At 47.4% G+C, this 22,814-nt stretch overlaps 1 protein-coding gene across 2 annotated transcripts in view; it reads left to right on the top strand.

Moving 5' to 3' along the window:
• Positions 1-22,814, top strand: part of EDC3 (enhancer of mRNA decapping 3) — a 111,505-nt gene that overhangs the window by 49,419 nt on the left and 39,272 nt on the right. For both annotated transcript variants that reach the window (XM_030186480.1, XM_030186488.1), the window contains exon 4: positions 10,939-11,274. In XM_030186480.1, coding sequence (XP_030042340.1) covers positions 10,939-11,274 — 336 coding nt within the window. The remainder of the gene's footprint in view (positions 1-10,938; positions 11,275-22,814) is intronic.

The following is a 22,814-nucleotide window of genomic DNA, read 5'->3' as shown; positions in this document are numbered from 1 at the left end:
GGAAGAGAAGGATTCTGGGACTGGTAGTTCCTCCTCTTCTTCCTTAACCCGGCCAACCTCTCTGCCTCCGGTAGACCAGCTTTCTGAATGTGGGTGTTGTGCACATGAAATCTGCCCCGTTGGGGTTCCCCGGCTGCCTGCACCCCCTTTCTTTGTGCCTTCCCAGATCCCCTTTCACCTGCACTCTCACACTGTATTTCAAAAACTCATCTGTTAGATTTCTTAAAACTAAAGTCAACAATCAGCCCCTGCATTAAGGCCCAGATGCACTAAACTTTAACGACCCTTTAACAAAGAAATTTTCAACCGTAGCATGCATTAAAGGCCATTTCCCTACGACGCTAGCAGCTAACGAAAACGGAATGCAAACGAGTAACTACCATTGCAATGTGGACAATTCGGGATGCACTAACCATACCGACGATTGGACCGAATCATTTACCGCGATATATTTAACGTGAAGTCAGAGCTGTCATTAAGGCCTGAGCTGTCATACAGACACGCTGCTGCTCCCCGCCGCTTCCCCCTGCAGCATAAAAATCCAAGCTGGCATGTTAGAAAGTATGAAACACGTGGTTCCCCGCTTTCCCCTGCATAAAATAGAAAATGAAAACAAAAATCAAAAAAGGATCAGGAGGGGACAAAGGCGCTCGTCAGGAGCGTCCTGTATGGACGGCCTTGTCCCCGCTGCTCCCCGCTTCCCCCCCCCCGCATTAAAAAATCAAAATTTTAGCAGCCCTGACCCCCTCCCTTCCTTTCTCTACTTTCTCCCACAGCCCTGCCCCCTGAGGTCGTTGCCGCCGCGCCCCCCTCCGCCTTACCGGGCCTGCGCAGCACCTCTCACCTCTGTGTGAAGGCGCTGCACGGGCAAGAAGAACATCTGATTGCCGCCGAGTCTTCAGGATCTCTCTCCTTTCCTGACCTGGGCCCGCCCTTGTCTGACGTAAGTAACCGTTACTTGATCGTACCACATGAACTTGATCTTAACACATCACCCTGTATTTGTTCACACCGGAGCCTGCAAAGGCCTCTCTGGTACTATGTAAGCCACATTGAGCCTACAAATAGGTGGGAAAATGTGGGATACAAATGTAACAAATAAATGTTGCATGCTCTCCATTTGCGCCTGCAAAGCGTCATTGCATTCTCGCAAGACTGTAAGGGAGTCAGCCTGCTCCTCTGCACGTTCTTATAGATTCTACGGTAAACACTGCCACCTAGCTCTTTCAAATCAGCACACACTGTGTGTTTGGTCCAAAATGTCAGATTTCATGATGCTGATATCCTTTCGAAGATCCAGTAAGTAGCACTTAAAAGTACATCCCGACCCGACTGCTTAACGGCCACATCAAGCTCTGCTACAGAATGAGCAGAATCCAAGTCATAGGGAAGTATGGCACGAGATATCTTTGCCTGCTTGTTGAGGTGTCTTGATTCCACCAATTTGGATTTCTGCAACATTCCTAAACAAGCACAAGTAACAAAGCAATGCTCTGATGTTGGTAGGGTGACTTTCCAATGCTGATGATCCTCTGACTTTTTCATGGGTGATATAGGAGCACCATTTTCAAGCCTCCATTCAGGACTGTGATGTCACGTCCTCCTGATATGTAGTGCTTGAACTATTATCTAGCTATAAATATGTAAAATAATTTTAATGTGCACAGGATTGCCAAGTTGATAGACCTGAAAATTAAGGTTGTTCATTACTTATTGGAGTAGGCAGCTTCATTGTGATGGTCTTCCTACTGTGCTGCCAGTGTGATTCAAGCCTGTTCTGAGAGACATCTTGAACAAGGTTAAAGTTTAATTTTATTTTATATTGCGTCCCACAGATCCATCCAGAGATGAGTAGGTTTTGTCCCTCTACCAGCAGATGGAGATAGAGAAAATGCATACTGAAAGTGAGGCTGCTGCACAGTATCCTTTGTGGCAGAGCTCTGGTGTTGTGTCTATCTCAGCAGGTGGATGGACATCTGCTGTGCAGCTCTGGTTTGGTGCTTGCTTCTAGCCTTGTTCCCTTGGGCTTAGTCAAGCTGGGGGTGTTGGCATGGATCTGCCAGTCTGTTGGGGTACACTTGGTGGTGCCAGGTCCCTCTCCCCCACCCTCTTCTGAGGTCTTCCTGTTCTGTTCATCAGATGCAAGGATCCTGAACCTCCTGCCTCTCCTTGTCTGTTTGGATACAGAAAGTGAAAGTGCTTTGTTGCTTTGTAGCCTTTACTATATGAGTCATGGGGTAAGGAATAATATATTGTAGAGGAATATTTTCGAGTTATTCCCCGAGTTTTCCACGTCATCACTGTGACCCCTGATGCAGGTGCTAGTCACCGAAACACGGCCCGTGTTGGGTCTTTTTGTCAAGGCTTATTCATTAAAGAACTGTGTTCCATTTTTAAAGGTCTGTGGTGCTGTTTTTTTGTTTGGACTTTAGTTGGAAGTTGATGGTGCACCATTTCCTCTCTTGGTATTCTGTAAGTGCTGACCTGGCGTTTCATGCCGGTTTACCGATGGATACCAGTGAAGGTCTGTATACTGCTGACCTATATGTACCTTTGTGCCGTTCTTTTGGTAGCTCTGCCTCTTGCCGCAAAAAAAAAAAAAAATCCTCTGCATGCCTTGCTTTGCCGGTCCCAAGCTGTTGGAACTCCCTCATGTGGCAGTTTGTGGCTCCCCTTTCACCGTTTAGGCCCGGGGTCCCTTCCCGTATTGGTCAGCGGGACCATTGGCAGAATGCCATTCTTTTTGGTGGGCTACGCTTCCGCTCTTGGCCCCCATCTTGCTGACACATTGAGAGTACATGTGGGGGTCTTTTTCCCTGCACTGCCTTTCAGCTTTGTGCTATACACTGGATGGGGGGTGATTTGATGGCTCCCTTTCCTAGCACACCTTTATTTGGGGATCTCTTCCTCTGGCACTTGTTGAGGATGGGGGAGGGAAGAACCCTTCTCAGGCGAACATCTGTGGGTCTGGCCATGTGGCTATAGAAGTGACTCTGCCTTTTTCTGGTCGTTGGTTTTTTGAAGACTTTCGGTGGCCTGTGTTGCTTTTCTACCGTTTTTCTTTGTTTTCAGCTTTTGATGGATTCTCTCCCCATTTGGCAGGATGGCTGGCTGGGGCTTTAGCAAGGTTTGTGCTGTGGATGTGGCAGCAGCTTTGGCCGAACAGACCAAAAAAAAAAAGCGCTTCTATGGCTGTTCTTTGGCTGACATCCCCGGGGGCTGGAGAAGCACGGTCTCCTCTTTAGGGTTTCTGGGGAGGGGTGGAGGTTCTGTGGTTCCTGGTCCTCTGCAGCTTCTTTGCCTCTTTTTCAGTTTGGGACTCTTTAGCAGGGTCTACCTCTTCCCTTCTTTCCCAGTTTTTGTCTCTGGTGGCGGCCCTCTCCGGTGTGCAGATGTTAAGAGCGGCCTGCCGCAGTGCTCTAGAGTATGGCGTCATTGCATTTCCCTACTTCTCAGGTGGGGACGTTGGTTTGGCACTTTGCCGGCTCTGGTTAGTCTCTGTATTTGGCCAGCCCTCAGTGGAGTATCTTCTTGTGGAGGTTCCCGGTTCTGACTCCTCTGCAGACCTTGCCCTTCTAGGGGGGAAGGGATTGCTGGGGGTTTGCTGTTTGGCCTCTGGGGAGTTTCTGGTTGACTTTGTCTCCTTTGTAGGTGATCGCCCTTGGGGGGGAGGGTCACACGTCTCTTTTGTTGATGTATTTTTTTTTGCTTGCCCCTTAAGGAGCTTACTATCTTTTATGGGGCGTCTAGGGGCTCATTTCCCTTAGGGGTACCTTTTTCGGGGTTTACTCTCCCCTATGGTGATTTTTGAGGCCCATCACCATCTAGGGGTTCCCCCCCATGTTGTTTTTCAATTCTTTCTTTCCACTTCTGTGGTTCTCAATTGATGTTGCTCCTGGGGGAGGTTCTTCATGGCAGTCGTCTGTAGTCTTCCTTTCTTTCCTAATTTGCCTTTTGGTGACGCTGATTCTTGCTTCTGTCAGGCTTGCCTAGCTGCCCCTACATGGAGCTCTCTGGGGGACCCATTTCCTTGGCTGTGCCTTCCTTCTCTCTTATAGGTTGGTGGCAGAGCTGCTTAATTGGTTCTCCTGCCAGGGAGTTTTGTAGTGGCTTGGGGCTGCCATATGGTTTCTCTAGCACACAGTTTTTGGCTGGGGGTCTCTGGGCAGCCTTTGTTGGCTAGGTGTTCTTCATACTGCCAGCTGAGGTGGGTAGTCGTCTTGCCTATTCCTTGCACGGCTGGTTCCTTTTCGGGCACCAGCTTGGCTTCTGTGGTTCGGGTTCTCCTTGTGAGGACTGTGGCTTCGTTTCTCCTGGTGGTTTCTGCCTCTGGATGATCCTCTTAGAGCATGACCCTTTCTTTGGGAGGTTCATGGTGTTTTCTTGGCCTCAGGGAAATATCCCTGAATGTATAGAGGACATCTGAGTCACGTTTGGGGGTTGGGTATAGCTGCCTCTTTTGTGGATCACTATTGATCCTGGTCTCCATCTCCTTATGATGGAGCAACTCCATCTCTGCACTGCTCTTCAGCGCGGGGATTGGTCTGGGTCAAACGACTCCTTTGAGCAGGCTCTCTATGGGGCTTTGTGGTTTCACGCTGATGCTTCCTCCACTAGCCTAGCGTGGGATGTGTTTCCTATCTTTTTCCCGGAGGTACAGCTTTGCCCATCTATGACTTTCTTGTTCTCCCGGTGACTGGCTTCTGTTTCTTGGCTCCATCGCCTCACTCCCGTCGGTTTTTGAGTCTTGCACCTTTTCAGTGTGGCGAGCTTTCTTACGGTTCTGGATGGCACCGCCGCCTCTGCCACTTGAGGCTTGTTCCGTCAGTACATGTTGTCTTGTTCCATCTTGGCGGTCTGGTCTGCAGGACTTCTGCGGTCCCATACCACTTGGGAACTGCTTTGGTACATCCCACTCGTCTCTGGATTGATCTGTGGGATGTAATGGAAGGAGAAATTTTCTTACCTTGTAATTTTCTTTCCTTTAGTCCCAACAGATCAATCCAGGGGCCTGTCCTTGGATTCCTTTGTGACATGGGGTGGTATGGGGTCATCCTTTTGAGGTCTTGCTTAGCGTATTACTGCAGGAGTTGATTTAAGTTTATTGCAGGGGTCACATTCAATGGAGAGAAGATGCAGGAGGAAGACTGTGGTTGATTGACCACAGTGCCGCTGGCCTTCCCTTTTGATTTTTACTTACATAAGTATTGCCATACTGGGACAGACAAAGGTCCATCAAGCCTAGCGTCCTGTTTCCAACAGTGGCCAACCTTGTCACAAATACCTGCCAAGATCCCATAAAAATTCAGTACATTTTATGCAGCTTATCCCAGAAATAAACAGTGGATTTTCCCCAAGTCATTTAAAAAATGGTCTATGGACTTTTCCTTTAGGAAGCCGTCCAAACCTTTTTTTTAAACCCCGCTAAGCTAACCGCCTTTACCACATGCTCTGGCAATGAATTCCAGAGTTTAATTACATGTTGAGTGAAGAAAAATTTCTCTGATTCTTTTTCAATTTACTACTTTGTAGCTTCATCGCATTCCCCCTAGTCTTAGTATTTTTGGAAAGAGTAAGCAAACGATTCAAGTCTACCCGTTCCACTCCACTCATTATTTTATAGACCTCTATCATATCTCTCCTCAGCCGTCTTTTCTCCATGCTGAAGAGCTCTAGCCACTTCAGCCTTTCCTTATAGGCAAGTCGTCTCATCCCCTTTATCATTTTCGTCGCCCTTCTCTGCACCTTTTCTAATTCCACTATATCTTTTTTGAGATGTGGTGACCAGAATTGAACACAATATTCGAGGTGTGGTCGCACCATGGAGCAATACAAAGGCATTATAACATCCTCATTTTTGTTTTCCATTCTTTTCCTAATAATACCTAACATTCTATTTGCTTTCTTAGCCACCGCAGCACACTGAGCAGAGGGTTTCAAATTATCATCAATGACAATGCCTAGATCCCTTTCTTGGTCTGTGACTCCTAATGTGGAACCTTGCATGACGTAGCTATAATTCGGGTTCCTCTTTCCCACATGCATCACTTTGCATTTTCTCACATTAAACATCGTTTGTCATTAGACGCCCAGTCTCCCAGCCTCGTAAGGTCCTCTTGTAATTTTTCACAATTCTCTTGCGATTTAACAACTTTGAATAACTTTGTATCGTCAGTAAATTCAATTACCTCACTAGTTACTCCCATCTCTAGGTCATTTATAAATAAGGTAAAAAGCAGCGGTCCCAGCACAGACCCCTGGGGAACCCCACTAACTACCCTTCTCCATTGAGAATACTGACCATTTAACCCTACTCTCTGTTTTCTATCTTTTAACCAGTTTTTAATCCACAATAGGACACTACCTCCTATCCCATGACTCTCCAATTTCTTCTGGAGTCTTTCATGAGGTACTTTGTCAAATGCCTTTTGAAACTCCAGATACACAATATCAACCGGCTCCCACATCTTTGTTCACCCCTTCAAAGAAATGCAATAGATTGGTGAGGCAAGATTTCCGTTCACTAAATCCATGCTGGCTTTGTCTCATTAATCCATACTTTTGAATATGCTCTGTAGTTTTGTTATTACTAACAATAGTTCCGCAAGTTCATTTTTCAATTCTATCAGTACTCTGGGGTGAATATCATCCAGTCCAGGAGATTTGTTAGTCTTCAGTTTGTCAAATTGCCCCATTACATCCTCCAGGTTTAAAGAGATTTCATTCAGTTTCTCCGACTCATCAGCTTTGAATACCATTTCTGGCACCGGTATCTCTTCCAAATCTTCCTTGATGAAGACCAAAGCAAAGAATTAATTTAATCTCTCAGCTATGGTTTTGTCTTCCCTGATTGCCCTTTTTACCTGTCAGTCATCTAGTGGTCCAACCGATTCTTTTGCCGGCTTCTTGCTTTTAATATACCCCCCCCCAAAATTTTACAATGTGTTTTTGCCTCCAACACAATCTTTTTCTCAAAGCCCCTCTTTGCATTCCTTATCAGCGCTTCGCATTTGACTTGACATTCCTTATGCTGTTTCTTATTATTTTCAGTCGGTTCCTTCTTCCATTTTCTGAAGTATTTTCTTTTAACTCTAATAGCTTCCTTTACCTCACTTTTTAACCATGCCGTTTGGTCTTCCTCCCTCCTTTTTTAATACATGGAATATATTTGGTCTGGGCTTTCAGGATGGTATTTTTGAACAGCATCTGCCTGATGTAAATTTTTGACCCTCACAGCTGTTCCTCTTTTTTTTTTTTTTTTTTTCTTCACCATTCTTCTCATTTTATCATAGTTTCCTTTTTGAAAGTTAAATGCTAATGTATTGGATTTCCTGTGTGTAATTACTCCAAAGGTAATATCAAATCTGATCATATTATGATCACTGTTATCAAACAGCCCCATCACCATTACCTCCCACACCTGATTATATGCTCCACTAAGGACCAGGTCTAGAATTTTTCCTTCTCTTGTCGGCTCCTGTACCAGCTGCTCCATAAAGCAGTCCTTGATTTCATCAAGGAATTTTACCTCCCTAGCATGCCCTGATGTTACATTTACCTAATCAATATCGGGGTAATTGAAATCACCCATTATTATTGTGATGCCCACTTTGTTAGCCTCCCTAATTTCCGATAACATTTCTACATCCGTCTGTTCATCCTGGCCAGGCGGACGATAGTACACTCGTATCACTACCCTTTTCCCCTTTACACGTGAAATTTCAAGTGATTCCAAGATGTGTTTTGTTTCCTGCAGAATTTTCAATCTATTTGATTGAAGATCCTCCTTAACATACAATGCTACCCCCCCACCAATTCGAACCACCCTATCACTACAATATAATTTGTACCCCAGTATGACAGTGTCCCACTGGTTATCCACCTTCCACAAGGTCTCAGAGATGCCTATTCTATCTAATTTTTCATTTAGTGTGTATAAAAGGATGCCGCCACTTTTGTAGAGAACGCCAGACGAATTTCATATTTAATATAAACAGTTTATTTACAATTGTTCTGAATAGCTCAATGGGCTATTGCAGGAAGCATTTCTTGATAAGCAATATACAAGTCAGAATGAATGATCAAAACAAAGCAATGTAAAGCACTATATACAGAGAGAGAAATCTATATACAGACAAAGAAAAATTCAAAATGCTTACTACCTCTTTGTTCCCCTCTAGTTTTATACCGGGCCTCTGACTAATTCTCTCATACAACATTCCTGTGCAAGTCTCTGAATACCACAAACTGTTAATCATGGGCAGAACATGCTACATCTGTTTTCCCTTATTCCACAGACTTTCTGGAGCCTGCCTTTAGCTGATGTGGGCCCCATCATGTCCCAGGAGATTTTAGTGTTGAAACAGCTAGCTCTGCATGTTCTTTGAAGCTTTCCACTCCTATTTTTTTATGCTTTTGTTCAACAAGTGCAGTATATTCTAAATCTCCCATGTTATTTCTTAGGCTTCTGTTATTCACACACAGACATTTCAAACTATGTTTGTGGTTCCTATTTACATCATGCTCAATACTTGACAGTATTAATTTGCAATCTTTTGTCTGATTTTTATTTAAGAATACGTGATCTACTATTATCTCTCTTGCAACCTTGCTATCGGGATATCCTATCTTCCCTGTTTTGGTGATATCTTTGAAAGATACTTTATTCCGAAACCTGCGCTTTTGAACGACTGTCGACCTTCCCCCAGTTTCTAGTTTAAAAGCTGCTCTATCTCCTTTTAAAATGCCGACGCCAGCAGCCTGGTCCCACCCTAGTTAAGGTGGAGCCCATCCTTTTTGAATAGGCTCCCCCTTCACCAGAATGTTGCCCAGTTCTTAACAAATCTAAAATCCTCCTCCCTTGCACCATCGTCTCATCCACTCATTGAGACTCCGGAGCTCTGTCTGTTTCTTGGGCCCTGCACGTGGAGTGGGTAGCATTTTAGAAAATGCTACTCTAGAGATTCTGGATATGAGGTTCTGGATATGAGCTTTCTACCTAAGTCTAAATTTGGCTTCCAGAACCTCTCTCCCATATTTTTCTATGTCATTGGTACATGAACTGGGCCCTTTTGTTCCTTCTAGAGACTGGCAATGCTGTGGCAGAAACTTCAAGTGTTAAAGCTATGGGGAAAAGGATATGGAGGCTAGCTAATAAAGTTTGCTTGCCTTTTTTTTTAATTTTAAAATTCTAACTGTGTTTATCAATATCCTACAATTCCTCTTTTAAACCCTAATCTTTAAGCTATGGCTGAAACTTCAAGTTTTAAAACTATGGGGAAAAGGGTATGGAGACAAGTTATTAAAGTTTACCTTTTTTTTTTTTTTTAATTTTATAATTCTGTTTATCAATATCCTACAATTCCTCTTTTAAACCCTAATCTTTAAGTTACCAAACTCAGAATAAAATAATGTCACTTACCTACAGAGATGTCCTCTTCTCTCAGAACTTAGACCAGCAAAAGTATTATTTCTTATTCTGCCAGAATAGGCCAAGTGAAATTGCCCTTTTATCCCAAGGTGGCGATAGACAGAAATCGAGATCTTTAGTGTTGTTACTACCCTATTATAGGTATGGTGCGACAATAGATATTTCAGAAGGTTCTCTTTCTCATCGAATGGTGTGGAGTACATGGCTAAGTTTGGGACTGAAGAAGAGAGGGTCCAATAGTACACAAAATACAGCAACGAAAAGAATCACAAAAGGGCCTCTAGAACTGGAACAATGGTAGTCTTTATTTTGAGTGACCCAACACGGGCTGTGTTTCGGTGCTCAACAGCACCTGCCTTAGGGGTCAAGATGAATATTTCTAATAGTTTCAATATGAATGTACCAAAAGAACCGTATTAAAATCCTCAGTGAAAATATCAGACGCTTCATTGAAGCCTTCATGATCTCTCCCTGTGGCTTGTCTCTAAAGCACCAAGCTGTCACTTATCCTTCAGCATCTCTGTAATGTAGGAGTGGTGGAACTTGTTCTGCTAGCGGAGCACAGCCTGGACATATACGTCATCTATTTCATGGTCCCAAAGAAGGGCAGTTCCTTTCACCCCATCCTGGACCTCAAGGGGATGGATGCTTGATTGCAAGTCCAGCGCATCCAGATAGAAACTGTTCACTCAGTCATTGCCTCTGGTGCAGGTGGAGGAGTTCTTGACTTCTCTGGGCTTCACGGAGGCCTACCTCCACTTCCCTATTGCAGATCATCACAAGCGATATCTGTTCTTCTGTGTGTTGGGGTGGCACATTCTGTTTCGGGTCTTGCCCTTTGGCTGGGCTGTGGAGTCCTGCATGTTTTCCAAGGTGATGGGGATGGAGGCTTCCTGCTGCTCCATGCCTCTCTTGGTGGGTATAGTGATGCCATTGAAGGTCTTGATTTGTTTCCATCTGCTGGTAGTAGGGTAAATACCCACTTGTCTGAACTGGGCTGTTATGATCAAAGGAAAAGTGATTGACAGGTAAAAATGTCTAGCAGTGTAAAGGTGAACGAGTGTGTTATTTTTTTATGGTTCTTTGAGGCATTTAGAGATGATCTTTTGTAGAATGTATTTTTTAATTGAAAATGTATCATTCCTTATGAACCCAATCTGAGCAAATCCCAGCTTCAGAATACATTAATTAGAATCTCATGAAATCTGGCTAGAAATTTTGTAGTATATTCTATAACTTCAGTTCCACTTGGTAGAAAGAAGTGTTTCCTCAAAATGAGTTTCTAAGTGCTTTTTTCTTTCTCCTCTTTATTGAGCTCCCCTTGTTCTTCTCTTAGGCCTCAACATAGAGTGTTTCGAAATATAGTGTATACTGGTAAATTGAAAAGTGGTGTTCACTTTTAGACTGAGATGCATAGGTTTAGGAATTTCCCAATATCTGATGCTGTTTAGGTGAAAGAATGACTGGAAAAGAAGTTGGTCCTTAACGTTGGCAGTCTTATGTTTCAGGGTCATCAAGTAGTCGTCATCCGAACCAAGTAACACCTAAGAAGAGTGGCCTTAAGAACGGGCAGATAAAGACTAAAGATGATGAGTGCTTCGGGGATGACATTGATGAAATCCTGGACACAGATTTTGACTTTGAGGGGAACCTGGCACTTTTTGACAAGGCAGCAGTGTTTGAAGAGATTGAAACTTATGAAAGGCGGAGTGGCACACGTTCCAGGGGTACACCAAATGAGAAGCCCTCTCGGTACAGGCATGATGAGAATATCTTGGAGTCCGAGCCCATTGTATACAGGCAAATTGTTGTACCTCAGCTAACCAGCAAGGAGTACTGCACTGGTATGTTGGAACCATTAGTTTTTACCACCTCTTACTTACTTTTAAGGCTGTGAGTCATAATGGCGTCTAATTCTATCTCCACTGATGCAAAATGAGGCACTTATGAATCTGACAGCAGATTCTGAGGGAGTAGTTACTAAATGTGTGCTAAGAGAGTAAGGCAATTTTTTCACCAAATGAGATATTAAAATGGCAAAATTGTGTATTATCCTGAATCCATGTTATTTTACACACTGCAAGATAAGTAATAATCAGATGCAAGTATGCAGTGTAGCTCATTATTATGCAAAATGAATAATGTATCTTTCATTTGTTCTTGCAAAATGCCTTATTAATGGAAAGATAACACAAGCTTTGGGCTAGTATTTTTCCTCAGGAGCATTAGCTGCTAACTCATGGCCTGATGCTCTGGGAGATCTTTTTTAAGAGGCAGTAGTTGAGAAAACAACCCATTTCCCTACCCTGCTCATTCCATTCACTTTACTCCTGGCTCCTACAGGGTATTTTCCTTGTGGCTAGTTGGGGGGAGGGGGGCAGGAGCCAACCCAGGTTGCTTCTGCTACATCGGTGCTCGAGTTCAAAATTGCATCTTAGGCTCCTATGGTATTACTGTTACTGGTCAAGCTGCCAAATAACGGAGTACTCCCTTTATGGCAGCTTGACATCTAGTAGTATTGTGAGAAATTGCTAAAAGGTGTGGGGGGAGGGGGCTTTCACTCTCTACTATTTTAAACCCAGGCATTGATGGGGCAGGAGCAACCAGGGATCATTCTTCCTCCCCCTCCTCACAACCACCACTAAAACACTTGAGAAGTACCATAGGGGTGAATGAGTTTGGTCTTACCATAATAGCTCACTTTCATTGCATTGCTGTGACTGGGAATGCACAGTGTAATAAGCTGCAGCAGCGCAACATGGAATCTTTTGCACAAGTCAGGTTAGTGACTCACGGTAAATTTGTCTGCATTAGATATGTAGATTTTACTGGAACTTAGTAACTACCCCCTCTGTCCTTTATAAAAAAAATGTTAGTAATGTTTTTGATGTTTTTAGTTTATTAAAGAAGTCAGTTGTTTAGTCAAAATAGTCAATAATGATATGTTTGTTTTTTTTTGAAAATGCATCAGATCGCTCTCCTTCCTCCTCCTCCTCTCCCCCCCCCCCCCCCCCCCCCCAAATGCAGCACTGTGGCTTCCTTGATGGCCTAATCTGCTGTTCCTTAGTTGTGTCTTATGGGAACAGAATAGAAATACTAAATGATGGCAATATTGGTAACCTTTTATTCCTGCTAACTTAGCTATTGTGTGGTTTGTAGCCGTTTTTATGCCCATCCAGTGGAGCAGTGGTTCTTTGATCATGAGCCACAGATTGATTCCTGAGCCTGGTCAATTGTCACTTCTGTCTTGTAGTTGGAATGTGGTCCCTCTTGTGGCTGTGATGTTTCTAATTTACTTGTAAGTGCATTCCTGTGTGCTGAGCAATTTGAACTGCTGAAGTGGATGGTACAATGCCACCTGTCATCTTGTATGTATCGTTAAAAGTTGGCTTTTTAACATTACCTATTGTCTTATTAGACTAGTCCAATGGATTGTGTCCCTTCCTGACCAGCAGATGGAAGTAGGTGTACTTAATTTTCCAGTAGCATTCCTAGTATAGGATGCTGGTGCAGCTAGTAAGCTCCATTATTCTCTAACTGCAGCAGGTGGTAAGGGATGGACTGGTTGAGTGCAGTGTTAGGAAGTTCTGATCCCCTGACTGGCAATTCTACAGCCTATAGTCAGGCCTGGGTCCATGGGCTGAGTGCTCCTGTGCATCAGACCTAGTTCCTAGTCCAGTTGGGTCAGGAGACCTTGCAGAAGTCTCCTTGCCCAGAGCTTCAGCCTACAGGCTACACGTCGCTATGCATACTGGCACAGGACCCCATAGGGTCCTTGCCAGAAAAGGGGGGTGTAGGTAACCCCCGCCCAGTTGGGGAAAGTGCTAAAAATGGTGGGGGGGGGGGCTCCTGGCTGGTCTAACTGTTCCCTTGGGTGATTAGAGGAATAAAGTTATGCAAAAAACAAACAAACAAACAATGCAAGTAGAGCCATCTAGAGATGAGAGTACCCAGCGAGTCCAATGGCAGATATCCCACTATAGGGCTGTTTCTTTGAGGCTGGGAATTTGGGTGTTGTAGGGGGTGGATGGAGGGAGCCAAAGCCTGACATGCTTGTACACCTGACTGGAAAGGTGGTGTTTGTTTGTGTGTATGTTTCTCTCTCCCCCCCCCCACCCCAAACTATGCAACCCCCAGCAACCCTAGAGGAGAAAAGCAAACATGGTATCCCAACTCCACAGTCTTCCAAGTTGGGTCTCAAACTAGTCTGACAAGTTCAAGGAAAGGAAATTTAATAGACATGAATAAATTTCTCCTTGTATTTTTTTGCTTCCAGAGAGGAATAAGTAACACCGTGCCAACAATATTTAGTCAAGCACAACTGTTGAAGGTAGTATAACTTTTTTTTATTTTTATTTTCCCCTTCAAAGGCAAGTAGGATATCAAGTTTTTAATGGAGCCTACACCAGTTGGGGGGGGGGGGGGGGGGAATCTTCCTGCAGTTTAGGACTTCTAAAGCTTCTTATATAGGACTCTGTTTTAAGTTTAGTGTGGAGCTAGGAAGTCAAAGTTCCTATCTCGGTATCTTAACATTTCAAAACATTTTAGCTTAAATATAGACATTTTGGTTGTGTGCATCTCTTTAGTTGGAATTCATTGGCGTTCTGCTTGATATGACTCGGGAGAAAGCCTTCCTCTTGTTGGTAAGGATCACCCCTATGGTGTTCATGGTTCAGAAAGTTATGTGTCAGCAAACATTAGCCTGGGGCATGTTGAGATTGTTCAGGGAGGGAAATGTATAGCTCGTACCTTTTTTAGTCATAGATCAAGGCAAGTTACATATAGCTACAGTTGGTATTTCCATGTCTGTGGAAGGCTTACAGTCTAAACTTGAGACGGTAGGGGTGTTAAGTGACTTATTTACCCAAGATCACAAGGAGTGTTGGTGGAATTTGAATCCTATCTTCCCTAGTATTTTTTAAACCCGCTGTTCTTACTATTAGGCCTCTCAAAAGTATATGCATCTCCTCTGGCATGTCTCAAAATGAGATGGGTCAGTGGATCTTGTACTCCCAGAAGATTTATTTGTGGTAAACCAAAAAAACTTAAAAATCCCCAAATTACCTCTGGTAAAAAATTCTTAAACACCAATCATACAAGCCAGGGTATGATATAATGAAAATAATGTCAGTGAGAGAATTGACCCAGAAGTACACCAAATCAGCCAAATGCTGTATATGATTAAGTATAATTAAGTATAAGGAGAGATCTCAGAGTATAGACTCACCCAAATGAGACTACACAAAATGTTTTGTGTCTCTAGGGGTAGATAAGCATTCTCAATCACGGAACTACTCCTTAATATATATTTTTATAGTTTTTATATTTGCTAATGCACCCCCGTGCTATAATACAAATCAGCCTTTCCTACAGCATACTCCTTCTGCCGATATGGCTACTAATAGCTCTGTTCACTCACTGATTTCCAATGACCTCATATGCACAAAAAATATTTTGTTTAAAAGTGCATAACCTCTATATCGTTTACTTTCATCTATTCTCTATTTAAATGAAATAAAGGCACTTAGCGTTATGATGTCAGAAGGGCCTCAAATCAAGCAGGCAAACTCCCGGTCTATAAAGGGAAAGTCCCATGTACTTCAGTCAATGTTGTAATTCAACTGGACCAGTCATTTCCACGCTTTGTTGTAATTCTGTCCGTATCCTTAAGACTTGATCCTCTTTGATGATATGATGTAAACCCAAACTTATAGAAAATCCAATACGCATATCAGTCAGCTGACTTACAAACCGGTCAAGATCACCTTAGGTCCATTCTGCTCAAACACCATTTCCAAAAAGTAGAAACAACGAGACAGCTATCATTCCTTTTTTGCAGGTACCTTTAATATGATGACAGATGTCATCCCCCTTTTTTTTACCTTCTTTTTATGCACATTTTAAGTGTTGACCGCTGTCATCCCTTATTTATAGGTACATGCAATGATGACAGTTTGTCATCCACTGTTACGTTCCTCACCTGATTCCAGGCCTGCGCGTCTGATTCGCCGGCGAGGTGCGGTCCGGCAGAGCTAGCCGGCTTTTTGATGTTTCTCCAGGATGGGTCGGTTTCAGTTTCCCAAGTCTGGCAGCCGTCATCTGGCTTAGAGCACAGGCAGCGGCCATCTTGGCTAGCTCAGGAGGGGGCGGCCATCTTGTATAAACGAGATCAGGAAGGAACATGCAAATATGGTCTTGGGAGGATCTCCTATGGGGGCAGCCAGGTTGGCTTCACCTGAGTGTGGTTTGCTCAGATCTCCTCACTATTTAAAGCACTGCCTCCAGGCCTTCATTGCTTCGGCCTCATTTGTTCTGAGGAGTTGCTGTCGGAGTGCTGTTCACCGACTTCCTTCTGTTCCTGTTTTTCCTGTGTACCAGACCTTGGCTAGTTATCTCGGATTTCGCTTGTTTGCTGCCTGCCTTGACTCTGGACTGATTTGACTATTTCTTTGCCTGTTTGGAGTACTGGTTCTGGACACTGTCTGTTTCCTGCTATCCTGGTCAGCGGCTGTGCAACCCTGCCGGTTCCTGAAGTCCTGGTGGCCGCCTGCAGCTGGGGGCTCAACACCCGGTGAACGGTGGTTGCTTCCCAGGTGAAGCTAGGGGTTGTCTGGCTGCCTGACCAAGTGCGGTGTCACTCCATCTCTGCCGTGCTCAGTTGGGGCACAGGGGCTCACCACTACCGGGTCATAACATCCACCCCCTTTTTTTTTTATCCTTAGTTTTATCCACATTTTATGAGTTGACAGCTGTTATCCCCCTTTTTTTTTTTACAGGTACATGCAATGTGTTGACAGCTGTCAGCCCCTTTTTTGCCGGTGTTGACAGCTGTCAGCCCCTTTTTTGCCGGTGTTGACAGCTGTCAGCCCCTTTTTTGCCGGTGTTGACAGCTGTCAGCCCCTTTTTTGCCGGAGTTGACAGCTGTCAGCCCCTTTTTTGCCGGTGTTGACTGCTGTCAGTCCCTTTTTGCCGGTGTTGACTGCTGTCAGTCCCTTTTTGCCGGTGTTGACTGCTGTCAGCCCCTTTTTGCCGGTGTTGACAGCTGTCAGCCCCTTTTTTGCCGGTGTTGACAGCTGTCAGCCCCTTTTTTTGCCGGTGTTGACAGCTGTCAGCCCCTTTTTTGCCGGTGTTGACAGCTGTCAGCCCCTTTTTTGCCGGTGTTGACAGCTGTCAGCCCCTTTTTTGCCGGTGTTGACAGCTGTCAGCCCCTTTTTTGCCGGTGTTGACAGCTGTCAGCCCCTTTCATGCAATGTGCTGACAGCTGCCATACCTTTTTTTTACAGTTACATACAAAGTGATGACAGCTGCCATCCTTGTTTTGCAGGTACATGCAATGTGTTGACAGCTGTCATCCCTTTTGTTGCAGGTTTATGGAATGTGTTGACAGCTGTCATCCCTTTTGTTGCAGTTACATACAAAGTGTTGACAGCTGCCATCCTTGTTTTGCAGGTCTATGCAATGTGTTGACAGCTGTCATCCCTTTTCTCCGAGGACAAGCAGGCTGCTTGTTCTCACGACTGGGTTGACGTCCACGGCAGCCCCCACCAACCGGAACAAAAACTTTGCGGGCGGTCCCGCACGCAGGGCACGCCCACCGCGCATGCACGGCCGTCTTCCCGTCTGTGCGCGACCGTTCTCGCTCAGTCTTTTCTTTTCCGCGCTGGAGAGAGCCGTGTTCGTCTCTCTCTGTCAGCCCCGGAAACCGGACCGCGCCTTAGATGCGAGTTTTTTTCTTCATTTATTTTTCTTTGATTGTTTCTTTTGTTCTGTTTAAAAAAAAAAAAAAAGAAACTTTGTTTTTTCCCTCGTACTTTTAGCGGGGGCGCCGGTCGATTTATTTTTCGAGGTGTGATTTTTACCGTCACCATCGACGACTTTGACTTCGCCGACGCGATTTTTCCGTCGATGTCCTCGAAGGTCCCGAGTGGATTTAAGAAGAAGTGTGGTCGGTGCGGCCGGCATATCTCGCAGACCGACACTCACGCTTGGTGCCTCCAGTGCCTCGGGCTGGAGCACGATACCAAGACGTGCACCTTGTGTCTCGGTTTACGGAAACTGACACAGGTGGTGAGGCAAGTTCTTCGGGACCGTCTTTTCGGAACTTGCGCTGGCCCCTCGACGTTGACTTCGACGGCATCGGTGTGGACGGCCGGATCTTCGGTACCGGTACCGATGTCCACGAAATCGGCACCGACCCCAGGAGCACAAGTCCCGTTGGCCCGCCGGTCTTCCGGAGATGGCAGGGGTGAGCGGCCGCGCAGGCAATCGGCCCCAGTCACTCCCTCTACCCAGGGCCTTCGGGACCGAACCCTGTCGGACCCAATCCCTCGAAGCCGAGGGGGATCTACCTCCTCCTCCTCTTCGGTACCGCCGAGCGCCGATGACGGGCACCAGAAGAAGGCTAAAAAGCACCATCATCGGTCGCCCACGGCGCATGTGGCTACCGGCTCCAGAGATGACGCCGAGGAAGCGGCAGCGCCGGGAGGAGCGTTCCCCCTCGGTGGTAGAGGTATCGCTACGTCAGGGCACCAGCACTTCGATGCCGTCTCCTGGACCCGAGCAGATTCCGGCACCGGCACCTCCACCGGCCCCCTCGCCTTTCCCGACAGAGGGCCTTGACAAGTGCCTCCGAGCCATCCTTCCAGGGATCCTGGAAGGGCTGATGCGCCAGACTGTGCCGGCGCCGGGGGTGCTTGCGCCCCCAGCGCCGTTGATGGAGGCGCCGGCATGCTCTAGCCTGGTGCCGAGGCCTTCGACGCCGCTTGCGGTGCCGGTCTCGACCGCCACACAGGTGGAGTCCCCGTCGACATCGATGGAAGGAGCTTCATCCCCGCCGGCGCGGGAGTCCACCGCTCGACGCCGCCACCGAGGACTCGGTGCCTCGAAGTCCAGCTGGGCCCGGTTGAGGTCTGAGCTACAGGAGCTCATGTCCGACACCGAGGAAGAGGCCTCATGGGGGGAGGAGGAGGACCTCAGATATTTCTCCTCAGAGGAGTCTGTGGGCCTTCCCTCCGACCCCACTCCTTCACCGGAGAGGAAGCTCTCGCCACCTGAGAGCCTCTCCTTTGCGTCCTTCGTCAGGGATGTCTATCTGCATTCCCTTCCCCGTGGTCTCTGTGGATGAGTCGCGGGCCGAGATGCTCGAGGTCCTCGACTATCCATCACCACCTAGAGAGTCCTCCACGGTACCGTTGCACAATGTCCTCAAAGAGACACTGCTTCGGAACTGGTTGAGACCTTTATCTAATCCCACCATCCCCAAGAAAGCGGAGTCCCAATACAGGATCCACTCTGACCCAGAGTTAATGCGGCCCCAATTGCCTCATGACTCGGCGGTCGTGGACTCTGCTCTCAAGAGGGCACGGAGTTCAAGGGATACCGCCTCGGCGCCCCCGGGGCGGGAGTCTTGCACTCTGGACTCGTTTGGGAGGAAGGCCTACCAATCTTCAATGCTCGTGACCCGCATCCAATCCTACCAGCTCTACACGAGCATACACATGCGGAATAATGTGAAGCAACTGGCGGACCTGGTCGACAAGCTCCCCCCGGAGCAGTCCAGGCCTTTTCAGGAGGTGGTTAGGCAGCTGAAGGCGAGTAGACAGTTCCTGTCCAGGGGTATATATGACACCTGTGATGTGGCATCTCGAGCTGCGGCCCAAGGTATAGTGATGCGCAGGCTCTCATGGCTGCGTGCCTCTGACCTGGACAACTGCACCCAGCAGCGGCTGGCGGATGTCCCTTGCCGGGGGGATAATATTTTTGGTGAGAAGGTCGAGCAGTTGGTGGACCAACTACACCAGCGGGAAACCGCCCTCGACAAGCTCTCCCACCGGGCGCCTTCAGCATCCACCTCAGCAGGTGCACGTTTTTCCCGGGCCAGGCAGGCTGCGCCCTACGCCTACAACAAGCGTAGGTACACCCAGCAGGCTCGAAGGCATCATCAGGCACAGGGACAGTCCCAACGCGCGCCTAAGCAGCCCCCTGCGCCTCCACAGCAAAAACCGGGGACGGGTTTTTGACTGGATCCATGGTAACATAGCCGCCATCAAAGTGTCCGTACCGGACGATCTGCCAGTCGGGGGGAGGTTAAAATTTTTTCACCAAAGGTGGCCTCTAATAACCTCCGACCAGTGGGTTCTCCAAATAGTGCGGTGCGGATACACCCTGAATTTGGCCTCCCCTCCACCAAATTGTCCTCCGGGAGCTCAATCCTTCAGCTCCCATCACAAGCAGGTACTTGCAGAGGAACTCTCCGCCCTTCTCAGCGCCAATGCGGTCGAGCCCGTGCCACCCGGGCAGGAAGGGCAGGGATTCTATTCCAGGTACTTCCTTGTGGAAAAGAAAACAGGGGGGATGCGCCCCATCCTAGACCTGAGAGGCCTGAACAAATACCTGGTCAAAGAGAAGTTCAGGATGCTTTCCTTGGGCACCCTTCTACCAATGATTCAGAAAGACGATTGGCTATGTTCCCTGGATTTAAAGGACGCTTACACTCACATCCCGATACTGCCAGCTCACAGACAGTATCTCAGATTCCGCCTGGGGACACGGCACTTTCAGTATTGTGTGCTGCCCTTTGGGCTCGCCTCTGCCCCACGGGTGTTCACGAAGTGCCTCGTGGTGGTCGCGGCATATCTACGCAAGCTGGGAGTGCACGTGTTCCCATATCTCGACGATTGGCTGGTCAAGAACACCTCGGAGGCAGGAGCTCTCCGGTCCATGCAGTGCACTATTCACCTCCTGGAGCTGCTGGGGTTTGTGATAAATTACCCAAAGTCCCATCTCCATCCAGTCCAATCTCTGGAATTCATAGGAGCCCTGCTGAATTCACAGACGGCTCAGGCCTTTCTTCCCGAAGCGAGGGCCCACAACCTCCTGTCCCTCGCTTCCCAGACCAGAGCGTCTCAGCAGGTCACAGCTCGGCAGATGTTGAGACTCCTAGGTCATATGGCCTCCACAGTTCATGTGACTCCCATGGCTCATCTTCACATGAGATCCGCTCAATGGACCCTAGCTTCCCAGTGGTGCCAGGCCACCGGGAATCTAGATGTCGTCATCCGCCTGTCCCTCAGTTGCCGCAATTCGCTGCACTGGTGGACACTTCGGACCAATTTGACCCTGGGACGTCCATTCCAAATTCCGCAGCCCACGAAAGTGCTGACGACGGATGCATCTCGCCTGGGGTGGGGAGCTCATGTCGATGGGCTTCACACCCAGGGACTGTGGTCCCTCCAGGAACAAGATCTTCAGATTAACCTCCTGGAGCTCCGAGCGGTCTGGAACGCACTGAAGGCCTTCAGAGATCGGCTGCCCTATCAAATTATCCAAATTCGGACAGACAATCAGGCTGCAATGTATTATATCAACAAGCAGGGGGGCACCGGATCTCGCCCCCTGTGTCAGGAAGCTGTCGGGATGTGGCGTTGGGCCTGCCAGTTCGGCATGCTTCTTCAAGCCACATACCTGGCAGGTGTAAACAACAGTCTGGCCGACAGACTGAGCAGAGTCATGCAACCGCACGAGTGGTCGCTCCATTCCAGAGTGGTACGCAAGATCTTCCGAGAGTGGGGCACTCCCTCGGTGGACCTTTTCGCCTCTCAGACCAACCACAAGCTGCCTCTGTTCTGTTCCAGACTACAGGCACACGGCAGACTGGCGTCGGATGCCTTTCTCCTCCATTGGGGGACCGGCCTCCTGTATGCTTATCCTCCCATACCTTTGGTGGGGAAGACCTTACTGAAGCTCAAGCAAGACCACGGCACCATGATTCTGATAGCGCCTTTTTGGCCCCGTCAGATCTGGTTCCCTCTACTTCTGGAGTTGTTCTCCGAAGAACCGTGGAGATTGGAGTGTTTTCCGACTCATTTCGCAGAACGACGGAGCGCTTCTGCACCCCAACCTTCAGTCTCTGGCTCTCACGGCCTGGATGTTGAGGGCGTAGACTTCGCTTCGTTGGGTCTGTCTGAGGGTGTCTCCCATGTCTTGCTTGCCTCTAGAAAGGATTCCACTAAAGAGTTACTTTTTCAAGTGGAGGAGGTTTGGTGTGAGAGCAAGGCCCTAGAACCTCGTTCTTGTCCTGCACAGAACCTGCTTGAATACCTTCTGCACTTATCAGAGTCTGGCCTCAAGACCAACTCAGTAAGGAATCACCTTAGTGCGATTAGTGCTTACCATCATCGTGTAGAGGGTAAAGCCATCTCTGGAGAGCCTTTAGTCGTTCGATTCATGAGAGGCTTTTGTCAAAGCCCCCTGTCAAGCCTCCTGCAGTGTCATGGAATCTCAACGTCATCCTCACCCAGCTGATGAAACCTCCTTTTGAGCCTCTGAACTCCTGCCATCTGAAGTACTTGACCTGGAAGGTCATTTTCTTGGTGGCAGTTACTTCAGCTCATAGAGTCAGTGAGCTTCAAGCCCTGGTAGCTCATGCTCCTTATACCAAATTTCATCACAACAGAGTAGTACTCCGCACTCACCCTAAGTTCCTGCCAAAGGTGGTGTCGGAGTTCCATCTTAACCAGTCAATTGTCTTGCCAACATTCTTTCCCAGACCGCATACCTGCCCTGCTGAACGTCAGTTGCACACATTGGACTGCAAGCGAGCGTTGACCTTCTATCTGGAGCGGACACAGCCCCACAGACAGTCCGCCCAATTGTTTATTTCCTTCGACCCCAATAGGAAAGGGGTCGCTGTCGGGAAACGCACCATCTCCAATTGGCTAGCAGATTGCATTTCCTTCACTTACGCCCAGGCTGGGCTGACTCTTGAGGGTCATGTCACGGCTCATAGTGTTAGAGCCATGGCAGCGTCGGTGGCTCACTTGAAGTCAGCCTCTATTGAAGAGATCTGCAAAGCTGCGATGTGGTCATCTGTCCACACATTCACATCTCATTACTGCCTACAGCAGGATACCCGACGCGACAGTCGGTTCGGGCAGTCGATGCTGCAGAATCTGTTTGGGGTTTAAATCCAACTCCACCCTCCAGGACCCGAATTTATTCTGGTCAGACTGCACTCTCAGTTGTTCTTCGTAGGTCAATTTCTGTTATACCCTCGCCGTTGTGAGGTTCAATTGACCTGGGTTCTTGTTTTGAGTGAGCCTGAGAACTAGGGATACCCCAGTCGTGAGAACAAGCAGCCTGCTTGTCCTCGGAGAAAGCGAATGATACATACCTGTAGCAGGTGTTCTCCGAGGACAGCAGGCTGATTGTTCTCACCTACCCTCCCTCCTCCCCTTTGGAGTTGTGTTTTTTTCCTCATTTCTTTGCTTGTCATTCAACTGAGCGGGAACGGTCGCGCACGGGCGGGAAGACGGCCGCGCATGTGCGATGGGCGTGCCCTGCGTGCGGGTCCGCCCACAAAGTTTTTGTTCCGGTTGGTGGGGGC

This window comes from Microcaecilia unicolor, chromosome 1, assembly GCF_901765095.1.
Source record: "Microcaecilia unicolor chromosome 1, aMicUni1.1, whole genome shotgun sequence".
Classification (NCBI taxonomy): domain Eukaryota; kingdom Metazoa; phylum Chordata; class Amphibia; order Gymnophiona; family Siphonopidae; genus Microcaecilia; species Microcaecilia unicolor.
Note: the sequence above shows the minus strand (reverse complement) of the source record. Positions and strands in the feature narration are given on the sequence as shown.